Genomic DNA, 15,381 nt, shown 5'->3' on the forward strand with positions numbered 1-15,381 from the left:
ATTTAAAACTGTTTTAGAAAAATCAGATTCTCCAAACATCCTAATTAGGTAAATTGCTTTCGAGTGGTATGCCAAAACTTGAAAACGGTATTTTTTAGAAATCAATGCCAACATAAACATTTTTCCACATCTCTGAAAACAAAAGAAATCTAAACAAAAAAAATTGTTAGTAGTAAGCACCCAATTACTTGAAAACCTACACGCAAACCTACGCCTGAGGCATGGATATGTGTGTAGGTTTTCAAGTAATTGGGTAACCAGGGTCATTTAATACCGGTCCTATTAAGGAAAAGTTTTTCTGACGTAGATTTCTATGTCATGTTATAAACGTTTTTTTTTTTAGGTTAAATCAGTGGTCATTCATCTGTAAGTTGATTATAAGGTTGTTTTTTTTTTAACTTGGCTATTAGTTTCAGGGGTTTAATTAATAGAACGACTGATGTTTTTGAAAAGGTTAATTAATTATTTGGTTTACGAGATTTGCGAATTTTTTGCGAAAAGGTATTTGCGTAAAGGTATTGCGATGGTTAAGAATGCCTCACGGGTGAAACTCAGAATTGATAGGAGGCAAGATCAAAAAAGGGGTAATTAGTAATTGGAAAATTTTTTAAAGCTTTTACAATCGGAGATGTTTGTTTAACATTTACAAAAAAGGGGTAATGGAATTTGCGAATTGGAGGAGATTTTATGATTATGTACTGTATAATACACAAGTGATGTTTTGGAGAGTATTGTCAATTTAACGAGAAATGACTGAAACGTGTTACTGTGATATGATTGAATTGTCGCTGACAATGAGATTTAATCGCTGCTAAGCCTATTGTTATTGCGAAAGGGATTACTCAATTTACTTCTTAGTGTTAAATGACAGATTTCCAGATACGATGATTTTGAACAGCAAACAAAAAAAAATTGGTTTGTTCCCTCATTTCTGTAGGGCAGGAGATAACTTAATTTACTTAGACAATGAACGATATTAATTAGTGATTGATTGTATCAGTGGAGAAAAAAATAAGGATTAAACTGATTAACAGTTAAGGTAACCCCAAAGGAGCTGTTAACTGCGGTAATTTGTTATAAATTTGAAAAATACCTAACGACGAATCGGAAATGGTTGATTAACATTTGCAAAAAAAGGGCTTATGGGATTTACGAATTGGTGTGGATGGAGTGGTTATGCACTGTATAATACACAAGTGATGTTTTGGAGAGTATTGTCAATTTAAATAGGATCTAACATTCCCCGAGGGGTTTAGTTAAATTGGGTGGATTTGCACGAAGGTTCACTTGTAAGAGAGTTCAGTAGCACGGGGGTTCAGTTGTACAGGGTTTCGGTTATACAGGGGTTCAGTTACATGGAGGGATTCAGTTGAACAAGGGGGGACTTTGGGAAGTGTGTGTCTCTTTAGACTGTGTGTCTCTTTGGGCAGTTTGAATCTTTATGGTCTGTGTGTGCCTCTTTTGGCTGTTTGTCTCGTTTTGGGCTTTCCGTCTCTCTTTGGTCTGTATGTGTCTCTTTTGGCTGTTTGAGTCTTTTATGTATGTGTTTGTATCTTTGAGTTGTGTTTCTCTTTTGACTGTCTGTGTATCTTTGAGCTCTTTGTGTCTCTTGAGACTGTGTGTGTCTCTTTGGGCTGTGTGTCTCTTTGGGCTGTTTGAGTTTTTTTGGTCTGTTTGTGTGTCTCTGTGGGCTGTTTGAGTCTTTTTGGTCTGTGTTTGTCTCGTTGATCAGTTTGTGTATCTTTGTGCTGTGTGTTTTTATTTGTGCTGTGTGCGTCTCTTTGGGATGTGTGTCTCGGTGGTCTGTTTGAGTGTTTTTTATATGCTTGTGTGTCTGTGGGGCTGTTTGAGTCTTTTTTGTGATGTGCTGTTATCTTTTTGCTTCTGTCTCTTTGGGATGTGTGTGTTTATTTGGTCTTTGTGTATCTCTTTGGGCTGTTTGAGTCATATTGGTCTGTTTGTCTTTCTTTTGGCTGTTTGTTTCTCTTATGAGTCGTATGTGCCTCTTTTGGCTATGTGTGTCGCTTTGGGGCGTTTGAATCGTTTGGTATGTATGTGTCTGTATGAGCGTGTTTTTGGGTGCGTGTGTTTCATTTTGCTATTTTTATATCTTATAGGCCAAGTGTGTCTCTTTTGGCAAAGTGTGTATCTTTGGATGGATTTTAATATTTTTTTTATGTATGTGTATGTATGGGCGTGTTTTTTCTCTTTGGGCTGTGTGTGTGTCTCTTTGGGCTTTGCGTGTCTCTTCGAACTGTGTGTATGTCTCTTTAGCCTGTGTGTGTGTGTCTCTTTGGGCTGTGTGTGTCTCTTTAGGCTGTATATCTCTTTGGGACAGTTTGAATCTTTATGGTCTGTGTGTAGTTCTGTTGGCTGTGTGTGTCTCGTCGGGGTTTGTGTGTCTCTGTTGGATGTGTGCGTCTCTTTTCTCTTTGGGCTGTGTGTCTCTTTGAGCTGTTTGAGTCTTTTTGGTCTGTTTGTGTGTCTCTTTGAGCTGTTTGAGTCCTTTTGATCTGTGTTTTGTCTCTTTGGGCTGTTTGTGTCTCTTTGGGCTGTGTGTGTTTCTTTTGGCTGTGAATCTCTCTTCAAACTGTGTTTATGTCTCTTTAGAGTGCGTGTGTCTTTGTCGTCTGTGTGTATCTCTTTAGGCTGTATGTCTCTTTGGGCAGTTTGAATCTTTATGGTCTGTGTGTGCCTCTTTTGGCTGTTTGTGTCTCTTCGGGCATTGTGTCTCTCTGTTGGATGTGTGCGTCACATTTCCGTATTGCGTATCCAAGAGTTGACTTCAAGAAAGAAATTGTTACTTACTGAGAATTTTTTAATAATTTCTTGAATTAAATTTCTACATCATTTAGCTAAGTGAAAATTGTTTGTTGTAAAGAGAAAAAAAGTTCTATTTCAAAATATTCACACGGGTTTTTCCATATTTGAACCAGAGAATGGACCTAAGTTTCACAATTGAACTAGAGAATTGTTTTTTCCATAATATGTAACTGTGACAAGCTAATCCCAGAGGTAAAATCAATAAAGACTTTGTTACTTACTTAAAAATATTTTAATAAATTCTTGAATGAAATTTACGTATTGCCTATCCAATAGTTTACTTCAAGAAAGAAATTTTTACTTACTGAGATTTTGTTAATAATTTCTTGAATAAAATTTATACATCATTTAGCTAAGTTAAAATTGTTTGTGATAAAGAGAAAAAAAGTTACTTACTTGCGATTTTTTCATAATTTCTTGAATTAAATTTCTACATATTGTATCTAAGTCATGTAAACAATAAAGAGTTTTCTACATACTTAGAATATTTTCATAATTTCTTGAACGAAATGTATTTTTGCTAATCCAACATGTGAATTCAAGAGAGAATTTGCTACTTAGTTACAACTTTTTCAGAATTTCTTAAATGAAATTTTGCATCCAATAGTTGACTTCAAGAAAAAAATTGTTACTTACTAATAATTTTTTAATAATTTCTTGAATTAAATTTATACATAATGTAGCTAATTGAAAATTGTTTGTGATATGAGAAAAAAAGTTACTTACTTGCTATTTTTTCACAATTTCTTGAATGAAGTATCGGTACTGTATATACAAGAGGTGTAATCAATAAATAGTCTGTTTCTTACTTACAAATATTTTCATAATATCTTGAATGAAATTTCCGTTTTGCATATCCAAGAGCTGACTTCAAGAAAAAAATTGTTACTTACTGATATTTCTTTTCATAATTTCTTGAATTTAACTTTTACGTAGTATATCTAACTCGTGAAAACAATAAAGAGTTTGTTACTTACTTAGAATTTTGTCATAATTTCTTGAACGAAATGTATTTTTGTTAATCCAACATGTGAATTATAGACAGAATTTGCTACTTAGTCACAATTTTTTCATAATTTCTTGAATGAAATTGTGTATCCAAGAGTTGACTTCAAGAAAGAAATTGTTACTTACTGAGAATTTTTCTTTGTTTATCCAGTAGGTGAATTCAAGAAAGAATTTGCTACTTACTTACAATTTTTTCATAATTTCTTTAATGAAAATTTCTGTATTGTGTATCCAAGAGGTGACTTCAAGAAAGAAATTGTTACTTACTTACTTACAATTTTTTCATAGTTTATTAAGTGAATTTTCTGCATTGTTTATCAATGAGGTAACTTAAAGAAAGAGTTTGTTAATTACTTAGAATTTTGTCATAATTTCTTGAACGGAATATCTTTTTGTTTATCCATCTGGGGAAGTCAAGAAAGAATTTTCTATTTACTTACAATTTTTTCATAATTTATTTAATGAAATTTCTGTATTGTGTATCCAAGAGGTGACCTCAAGAAAGAATTTGTTACTTACTTACAATTTTTTCATAGTTTCTTAAATGAAGTTTCTGCATTGTGTATCCAAGAGTATCCATTGTGTATCTTCAGGAAAGAGTTTGTTACTTGCTTACAATAGAACTATTCTAAAGAATAAAGACGGGTTAAGCTTAAAGATATTTATTGCTTAAACGTATTGACACATAGCTCAAAGAGACACACAAAGCCCAAGTAAACATACACAGCTCAAAGAGACACACACAGACAAAAGAGAAAAACATAGACCAAAAAGACTCAGACCCCCCACAAAGACACACAGTACAACGAGATAAACACATCCTAAATAGACACACACATCAAAAAGAGACACCCAAAGCCCAAATAGAGACACACAGCTCAAAGAGACTTACACGGCCAAACAAGAAGCACACAGCCACCAGAGAGACACACAGCCCAAACCGACACAAACAGCCAAAAGAGGCACACACAGACCATCAAGATTCAAACTACCCAAAGATAGATACCGCATAATTATACAAAACCTGCCAAACTAGAAACAAACTGTATAATTATAAATTCAAAAATACGGATTATAAAAAAAACCCCAAAATAGAAAAACAAAACGCAAAAAGAGACAAAAAAAAAAACGCCCAACCCTAGCCATACATCAAAAAAACATTCCAACACTCCAAAGAGACCCACCATGCCTCTAAAAGACACAAACAACCAAAAGAAACACACACAGATCAAACTGACTCAAACAGGCTAAGAGACACAGACAGCCAAAAGAAAGATACACATAACAAAATGACTCAAACAGCCTAAAGAGACACACATAGCCCAAAGAAACACAAACAACCCAAAGAGACAGAAGCCCAAAGAGACAAACACAGCCCAAAAAAGACTCAAACAGCTCAAATAGACAAAAAGAGATCAAAAAGACTCAAACACTCAAACGATAAACACAGCCCAATGAGACGCAAAAACCCAAAAGAAACAAACACACACCAAAAAAAAACCGCCCACACAGACACATACAGACCAAAAGATTCAAACGTCCCAAAGAGACACACATATCCCACAGAGGAACAAACGACCCCTAAGAGACACAAACCGCCAACATATCGCCCCACATACAAAACTTAAACAAACATACAACAGATATAATAAGATCTATTATACACAAACACAGCCAAAAGATACAGAAGCCCAAAGATACAAACAAGTCCCAAAAAAGACTCAAACAGCCCAAAGAGAAACAAACAGATCAAAAAGAATCAAACAGGTCAAAGAGACAAACAAACAGACTCAAAACACTCAAACAGCTCAAAGAGACATACAGTCCACAGAGACACGAGACGCTCAAAACCAACAGAGAGACACAATGCTCTAAGAGACACAAACAGCCAAAAGAGGCTCACACAGACCATAAAGATTCAAACTGCCCAAAGAGACATACAGCCTAAAGAGATACTCACAGAAAAACGATACACTCAAAGTATTTATAGACTTAAATTATGTTCTATTAGAGTCGAAAGTAAAAATTAACCACCAACAGCAATATTCGTAAATCACCGAACAAAGAGACCCCAAAACGCTACCCAGGGTTCTCTAAGAACAAAGAGACCAACACACAGAAACAAAAGAATAAATACTCTACAAGAGACACACAGCAACCACAGACCAGACAGTCACCCCTACACCCCAGAGACACACACCCTGAAGAGACACAAACAGCCAAAAGAAGTACACACATACCATAGAGATTCAAACTGCTCAAAGAGATATACAGCCTATAGAGACACACACAGCCAAAATATACACACTCACAGAGAATAAAGAGAAAAACACACAGTTCTAAGATACACTAAACGCCAAACGAGACACACACACCCCCAAACTAGAAAAAACACGACCATACAGACATATACATACCAAAAATAGACAAATTCCTCCAAAGAGACACACATTGCCAAAAGATACACACAGGGCATATAATATATAAAAAACCCAAACGTAAACACACCCACACCAAAACACGCTCATACAGACACATACAGACAAAAAGATTCAAACGCCCCAAAGTGACACACATAGCCAAAAGAGGCACTTACGACTCCTAAGAGACACAAACAGCCAAAAGAAAGACACACAGACCAAAATGACTCAAACAGCCCAAAGAGATACACATAGCCCAAAGAAACACAAACAGCCCAAAGAGACAGAAGCCCAAAGAGACAAACACAGCCCAAAAAAGACTCACACAGCCCCAAAGAGACACAAGCAGATCAAAAAGAAACAAACAGTCCACCGAGACACACAGCCCAAAGAGACGCACAAAGCCCAAAGAAACACACACAGCCCAAAGAGACACAAACTGCTCAAAGATACAAACACAGACCAAAAATACTCAAACAGCCCAGAGACACACAAACAGACCAAAAAGACTCAAACAGCTCAAAGAGACACACAGCCCAAAGAGACACACACAGTCTCAAGAGACACAAACAGCTCAAAGAGACACAGACAGGCCAAAGATAAACACAACTCAAATATACAAAAACAGACCTATAAGACTCAAACAGCCCAAAGAGACACATAAAGACCAAATAGAGACGGAAAGCCCAAAACGAGACAAACAGCCAAAAGAGGCACACATAGACCATAAAGATTCAAACATCCCAAAGAGACACACAGCCTAAAGAAACACACACTTCCCAAAGTCCCCCCTTGTTCAACTGAATCCCTCCATGTAACTGAACCCCTGTATAACCGAAACCCTGTGCACCTGAACCCCTGGACTACTGAACTCTCATACACCTGAACCTTCGTGCAAATCAACCCAATTTAACTAAACCCTCCGGGGAATGTTAGATCCTATTTAAATTGACAATACTCTCCAAAACATCACTTGTGTATTATACAGTGCATAACCACCCCATCTCCTCCAATTCACAAATCCCATTAGCCCTTTTTTTGCAAATGTTAATCAACCATTTCCAAATCGTCGTTAGGCATTTTTCAAATTTATAACAAATTACCTCAGTTAATAGCTCCTTTGGGGTTACCTTAACTGTTAATCAGTTTAATCCTTTTTTTCTCCACTGATACAATCAATCACTAAATAATATCGTTCATTGTCTAAGTAAATTAAGTTATCTCCTGCCCTACAGAAATGAGGGAACAAACCAATTTTTTTTGTCTGCTGTTCAAAATGATCGTATTTGGAAATCTGTCATTTAACACTAAGAAGTAAATTGAGTAATCCCTTTCGCAATAACAATAGGCTTAGCAGCGATTAAATCTCATTGTCAGCGACAATTCAATCATATCACAGTAACACGTTTCAGTCATTTCTCGTTAAATTGACAATACTCTCCAAAACATCACTTGTGTATTATACAGTACATAATCATAAAATCTCCTCCAATTCGCAAATACCATTACCCCTTTTTTTGCAAATGTTAAACAAACATCTCCGATTTTAAAAGCATTAAAAAATTTTTCAATCACTAATTACCCTTTTTTTGATCTTGCCTCCTATCAATTCTGAGTTTCACCCGTGAGGCATTCTTAACCATCGCAATACCTTTACGCAAATACCTTTTCGCAAAAAAATTGCAAATCTCGTAAACTAAAGAAGTAATTACCCTTTTCAAAAAAATTAGTCGTTATATTAATGAAACACATTAAACGAATATCCAATTTTAAAAAAAAAAAAACCTACTAATCAACTTACAGATGAATGACCACGGATTTAACCTAAAAAAAAAACTTGTATATCATGAACTAGAAATCTACGTCAGAAAAACTTGTCCTTAGTAGGACCGGTATTAAATGACCCTGGTTACCCAATTACTTGAAAACCTACACACATATCCATGCCTCAGGCGTAGGTTTGCGTGTAGGTTTTCAAGTAATTGGGCGCTTACTACTATTGTTGTTTATGAGATTTTTAAATATGAAATCCCCAAAGGCAAATCCTCCCTTAAACTAGAGTATTCAAACTTCAATGTTTTTTTTTCACTTTCTGCATAAAGGAACAACAAAGCAGCGGAAACTCTTTAAAATAAAACTTTTTCAAGACATACTACAGCTTGAACTTTCTTTAAAAGCCTCTAGGTATCTTCTACATATCCAAAAGTTTAGAAGAGCATCAACTGAAAAAACCTTTGTTATTCAAATAGTTCTGTTAAAGTAATAATGAGACTGTTCAGATGAATTAACAACTATGCACACGGTCGAAGTCGGGACACTGGTGAGTCAAAGCATCAGTAATTTGGAACCTTTCACAAAGTAGGAATAAAAAACAATAAAAAAAAAGTGCAAGTCACTTAAAATTTAAGCCTAGCAGAGCCAAATTGAACAAATCTTACCGCCAAAGATATATCTCTCCGCTGAGACACAAGCAGGCCAGGTAAAAGCGAACACCATAGAAAACCATAATCCTATATCCTGCTAACCAGTTAAAGAGCGCTGCGGGTATAAGATGAATTAGCAAATATGTATACGACCGGAGTCCATACACAGGTGAGTACTCCCAGGTTTGAAATCCTTTACCGTAGAGTAGGTTATGAAGCTAAAAAAAATATTTATTAACTAATTTACAGAAGAATTAGACATCTCCTACGAAAGCCCTATACAGTAAAGGTCTAGAATTTCGACAACATCGTTCATATTCTATCTTCCTAGGTCACCTTTGATAACGATATCATATAAAACATCCCTTGTCTTATGAAACAATAGTGTTTCCGGAGAGTGCTTGGCCTAACTAATCATGCAGCTGGTAATTGTTCAAAGTTAAGGCTAAAAATATACCCTCAAAAAATTGACGTTGCAGAAAATGTTGCTATTTTTTTACCCTTTTTACACTCGATAAATAAGATTTCTGCTCTTTTAGTACAAGGAATGTTTAGAAAGTAAATTTACGCTCTGAAATAAAACAAATAGAAGGAATTATTTCCATTATACACATATACAAGATATGCTCTTAAACTATAATACACCATATTCCCAGTCCAGATTGAAACAAATAGAACTAGATAGAAACAAGATAGCTTACTAATTCATAGAATTTTAACACCTGAAACCTTAACCCTTTTCTTTTGGTGTGAAGGTGAAAGGGGTGGAGACAGAACTACTTTTCGTATTTGGGTATTACCACATCCAACGTGAACCCAACTTGGACAGCAGATGTTTCTATTGTTTCTTGTTTAGACATAAAATAGAAAACATCGATGAAATGGAACACACAAAAATAATTAAAAACAAGAGAACGTGTGTAAAGGTAAAAAAAGTCATGGCAAATCTTTTATACAATAATGAAGGCGCACTTTTGGTTATTTAGATTCGTTCTGAGTGAGAGATCACTCAGTAGAAGTAAAAACATGCTGTTCAAACCATCTCTCATATCCAATCTTCGAAACAAGTAGTAGAAATCCTGGAAGCAGACTTTGTGAAGGAGGTATCTATATGAACATGCATCATTGTCACTAGCGTCCCCATCTTTGGGTTGATATTTCTTTAATTTATTACAAATAAAGAGTTTCAGTTGTAATAAACTTCAAATAGTGATAAGGAAAGAGTTAAAGAGAGATGGGCAGAACATTTTGAGTATTTGCTAAACTGAGATGGGGTTACAGAAAAAGATATAGAGGAAAATTTAAAGTTTGTGATACCTTGGATGTGAAGGAAGATTTGTTTTGTGAGGGAGAATTAGTGACAGTAATAAAATAATTAGAAAGTAAGAAGGCCCCAGGTGCTGATACTAAATGAGTTGCCTAAAAATATGGTGGCCCTGACGTGTGAAATAAGCTACTGATGACTATGAATATGGTTTTTGAAAAGGGGAAGTATCTAGCAATTTTAGGAAAACCCTAATTCAACCACTGTATAAGGAAGGTGAGAAGACTGTGTATGGTAATTATCGAGGCATTAGCCTGGTCTATGAAGATAGAAAATTACTTAGTAATATGATACTTTTTAGAATGAGAGATGCTGTAGACAAAATTATAAGAGAAAAACAGTGCGGTTTCAGAAAGGGTAGAGGATGTGTCGACCAAATTCTCACTCTTAGGTTAATAACTCAGAAGTGCCTGAGTTATTCTTTTATTTATTTATTAGTACCAAAATACAGTAAGCTTTATCAAGCTTGTCGCACTAAACAACTATAAAAAAGTCTATGACAATGTTGACGACATCATACAGACATACAATTCTATGAAATGTAATACACTCTGAAAACATAATAACTGAAACATACAGCAGCATACCAAACTAACAGAAACATATCAGATAATAATTGAATCATACCGAAAAATAAGCCTACAAAATAACTGGAAACATACTGGTCACAAATCAGCTAATACAAAAGTAAAAAATATTCTCAAAACGATCCGTGATAAGACCTAGTATAGAAATCTGTAGAGGCTAAATTACTTTTGAAAGACTGGACCGTGGCACTTGCAACTATTTCCGATGGAAGTGAGTTACAAGTCTTCCACACTCGTCTAGACAAAGAGTTTTGGCCTAATCTTTTCTGTGAACATGGTGGGTAAATTTTTGTTGGTGTCGACGGGTACTACTGTATTCTGTAAAAGTGAAAAAGTGAGTTGGAGTGGTATTATCAATGTTCCTAACAATGCAGAATGCATTTATTATGTCGGCTCTATCAAATCGGAACTGAAGACTAGGTAACTGTAGTCTCTGCATTCTCTGGTGGTAAGGTAGCTGTCTCAGGTAAGGTATGAGTTTGGTGGCCCTACGTTGCACTCTATCAACCCTCTCTCTATCTCTCTTATTAAGGGGATACCATACTGAAGAGCAATACTCAAGTATTGGACGTACAGTGGATACATAAAGTGAAATCAATGAAAGAAGATTAAACTTAGAAAATGTACGCTTTAGACGTAGCAATTGGTAATTTGCTTCATGGGTGATATCTGATACATGTTGATCAAATTTGAGATCAAATTTGAGAATCAAAGCAAACCCCAAGGTCTCGAACATATTCCACGCTTGAAATTGATTTACCATTAACAAAGTAATGGTAATGTTGAGGGAGTCTACGCAAATAGTGCATAGCGTTGCACTCGGTTTAATTAATGAACATAGAGTTTGCAGTACACCACCGGCCCAGAGCGACCAAATCCTTTTGAAGTAATGAAATATCATGTTCACTCATGACTGACCTGTAGACTTTCACATCATCTGCAAACATTTTTAAGGCCGAATTCCTAACAACACATGGTAAATCATTGATAAAAAGTCAGAAGAGTAATGGCCCAAGACAACTGCCTTGTGGAACTCCATTTAAGACAGACATAGGTGATGACAGAGCATCACCTACTGCAACCTCTTGGGTTCTATTTGTAAGATAATCTGTTATCCATGCTTTAGTTCGTGGGCCAATACCATATAGTTGACATTTATTTATCAAAAGTGGAATGGAAAGTTTGTCAAATGCTTTGGAAAAGTCAATATAAATACAATCAAACAAAATACCATTATCCGCCATCCATTGAAAATCATGAATCACCTCCAGAGGTTGCGTGTTACAAGATCGCCGTTAACGGAAACCATGCTGAGCAGAATACCATAAATTATTTTCCTCAAAATATGCCAGGATTCTGCTCACCACAATTTGCTCCCCTATACGGCAAAAGATTGATGTATTTGAAATCGGTCTGTAATTTTTAAAATGGAATTTTGAACCATTCTTGTACAACAGCCTAGTGATTGCTTTTTTCCAAGCTGAAGAACATTCACCAGTCAAGAGACAAAGATTAAAGAGATATGTGAGTGGTCCAGCAAGCACTGATGCAAATTCACGTCATATCATATTTGAAAATCCATCAATATCCGGCGCCTTTCCAGGATCAAGATTTAGGAGTGTTTGATATACCTGCTGGACCGTAAAATCTGAATCATCAAATTCTTTTGTTAAATCTGGAAGAGTAAATTGAGCATATGTTTCTGTGTGCGTTTGTGTAAAAACAGAACAAAATACTTTATTGGAAAGTTGTGTTTTTACATAATTATCATCCTTGGTCCTCAGTTTTATAGATTATAAGCAAGCGCTCGATTCTGTTGAAAGAGGAGCTTTAGCCAAGGTCATAGTCTCGTATGGTATACCAGAGAAATACATTAGAGTGATTAGTGCTATGTACGAGATTAGTACTGCAGCGGTTAAGGTAGGAAATGAGGTTAACAGCTGATTTCGTATTAAATCAGGAGTTAAGCAGGGTTGTGTTCTCTTACCCTTTATATGGATCATATTGATGGAATTTCTCTTAAGGAGCACAGGAAAAGCAATGGGAGAACGGAATCAAATGCGGAGGAAAAAATTTAATGAACTTAGATTATGCTGATGATTTAAACATCCTAGACGAAAATATGAGCAAAATGAATGAGGTTTTAGTGGTTTTGCCAATTGAGGGTGCTAGAATAGGTTTGAAAATTAATGCTAAGAAGACTAAGTCGCTAAGGCTAGGAAAAAGTGAAGATGAAAAAGTGACGTTCAGTAACAAAAAGATCGATCAGGTGGACAGCTTCACTTACCTTGGTAGCATTATTAGTAAAAACGGTGGGAGCAGTGAAGATGTTAAAAGTAGAATAGCGAAGGCTCATGGTATTTTTTCGCCCTTGAAAAGGGTTTAGAAGAAAAGGAAGATAAGCCTGCAAACCAAGATTAGGATATTGGAAGCTACAATGATGACAGCGATCAAATATGGTTCTGAAGTATGGCCGCTCTGAAAACCGGATGAAGACTTGCTTGGTATTTTCCAGAGCAACTGCTTAAGTATTTTTCTGGGAACCCGGCTGACTGATCGTATTTCTAACATTAGGCTATACGAACAGTGTGGTTCAATCCCGCTTTCTATGGCTATAATAAGAGAAAAGTTAATATGGCTAGGGCAAGTTCTGCGGATGAACAATCACAGATTGTCGACGATTATCCTTTTCGGCCAACCATCTAGGGCTAAATGGAAAGCAGGTCGTCTGCGGTTGATGTGGGAGGATGTCATAAAGAAACATTTAAGGGAAATGGGAACTTCCTGGAAGGGTGCAAAGAGAGAGGCTTTTAATAGATTGGGATGGAGGAGGAGCGTGCGTAGCTGTGTTGACCTCAGGCGGCTTGCTGCTGCGGTGATTGTTCGTAGTAGTAGCAGTAATTGTAAGAGCTTAACTTTGAAAAGTATGGCAATGAAAAACGTTTCGTTCAATGGGTCTTGTTTATATTCAAAAAAATTAGTTACTTTGTCAAATTGATTAGTTAATTGAATTGATTAAAAAGAGTATCTATCAGTTCAGAATAAATTAAGAGTTCAGAACGTCATACATTTTTTTTTTCATACTTTTCTGCCAAACCGCTTGATGAATTCACAAATTTTTTCGTCTAGATATTATCCAAAACTAAATGGACCAGAAATGACAAAGAAATTACGGTCCTTGAATGTTAACTAATTGTTTCTGGAACCAATTGACTAGGTTCACAATGTTTCCTTACCCCATTTCCACCCTAGAAAGATTAAGGGAACATAAAAAATTACTGAATTTTCTCCATCATTGGACTGGTAAATTCATATAACAACCAGCAATTACCTTCTGTTTAAATATTCTTCTTTTTTTATGTGAACTAGTTGTGAAAATGTCACATGTAATATCGGTTTACGGTTTATGTCAAACAAACAAAGCCTGCGAAAACAAAATAAACTTAAAGAGCAGTAAAATTACCTGGTGGAAAAATGACAAACATGCCAAATACAAAGCAAAGCAATTTTAATAGAAACGAAAATGAATAAAATCCCGTAATCAAAGAAGATAAATTTATCAACAAGAAAGATTGGAAGCTGGAGGGATTTTACTTTCATTTATATAGCTTTGAGCAAAGCGTAGGGATATCGCCGCACGATATTTTGGTAATTTAAGCTATATCTAACAGACTGTGGGGCTCACAAGAGCTCAACTTTTTTTTGCAGTAAGGTCTGCCATTTTTTAGTTTAAATTACTTATCATTTTAATTTATGTTAGTTTTAAGTTTCACAGCTTTATCTGTTATGTTTAAGTTTAGCTGAATTATTCGTTTTAATTTCTGTTCGTTTTAGACTTAATTTTTTCATTCATAGTCATTTCAGTTCATCCTAAGTTTTGGCTGTCTTCAAAACCATTGTATCACCATTCCTAAGGGCTTTGGGACAAATCTTAGAGCTGATTTGGTTGTAACCCTGATAATGATAGTGATAGTAGAAGGGCCTTATTGACTCCGGTACGTACATAATTCGGTTATCAAAAGAACGTATCTCCCGTACGTACACCAAATATGGGCATAGAATACTGACAGTACACCATATATGGGCATAGCCTCCCTGGGGAGAACACGTGGTTAATGGGGTCAATGACCTAAATTTCCAAGGTAATCAAAGTGTGTCAACAACAACAACATCGACCTTGACATTCGCTGAGAGCGTGCACTTACAACAACAACAACATCGACCTTGGAACACCTGTGCTGTCGACCTCAATTCACCTAACTTAAATCAATAATTTCCCTTAGAAACAACAAATTAATTCCCCTTTCTTGACAGATCAATCAACCACTGACATCATCTGTCAGACTTTAAAAATTTTCGCTTAGAAACGATTCTCCAGGAATAGATCCAAGTCATTAATGTGTCAGGAATAGTCATTAAGTCATTAGGAAACAACTCTTTTGGTCGAACTCCAAAGGATATTAATAACCAAAGGCCATGGAAACAATTCTCCAAGAAACATCTTAGCGATGAATTGTTTTAGCGCGGGAATCAGATTTCTTATTAATTTGAAATGCATTAGTGCAGAGATGCCAAAAACAAAAGGAACACGCTGAAATTACGTTTAGGGATTATTTGGGTGAAACTGTCTTAGACAGGCTATGGAACTATTTCGGCGAAACAGTTAGAGACATTTTGAAAGAAGATTTTAGGAAAGGTTTTAGAAGAGAATTTGAGGGTGAAACTCTGTGGTCGTTATAATACACAAGTTCCATTTGAACAGTGTTGTGAGATCCTCTAACCCAACCCCAAAGGGT

At 35.8% G+C, this 15,381-nt stretch overlaps 1 protein-coding gene across 3 annotated transcripts in view; it reads right to left on the reverse strand.

Moving 5' to 3' along the window:
* The window catches only part of Alg9 (alpha-1,2-mannosyltransferase Alg9), a 39,792-nt gene extending 30,708 nt beyond the window's left edge, over nucleotides 1-9,084 (reverse strand). Inside the window, exon 1 of one of the 3 annotated variants that reach the window (XM_089098244.1) lies at nucleotides 8,690-9,084. In XM_089098244.1, the coding sequence (XP_088954370.1) occupies nucleotides 8,690-8,757 (68 nt within the window). In that variant the 5' untranslated portion in view covers nucleotides 8,758-9,084. The remainder of the gene's footprint in view (nucleotides 1-8,689) is intronic. The other 2 variants (XM_089098245.1, XM_089098243.1) reach the window with 2 other exon arrangements.
* Nucleotides 9,085-15,381: the final 6,297 nt, after the last annotated feature.

This window comes from Artemia sp. Qi Xiang Cuo, chromosome 12 (genome assembly GCF_049724085.1).
Source record: "Artemia sp. Qi Xiang Cuo chromosome 12, ASM4972408v1, whole genome shotgun sequence".
Lineage (NCBI taxonomy): Eukaryota > Metazoa > Arthropoda > Branchiopoda > Anostraca > Artemiidae > Artemia > Artemia sp. Qi Xiang Cuo.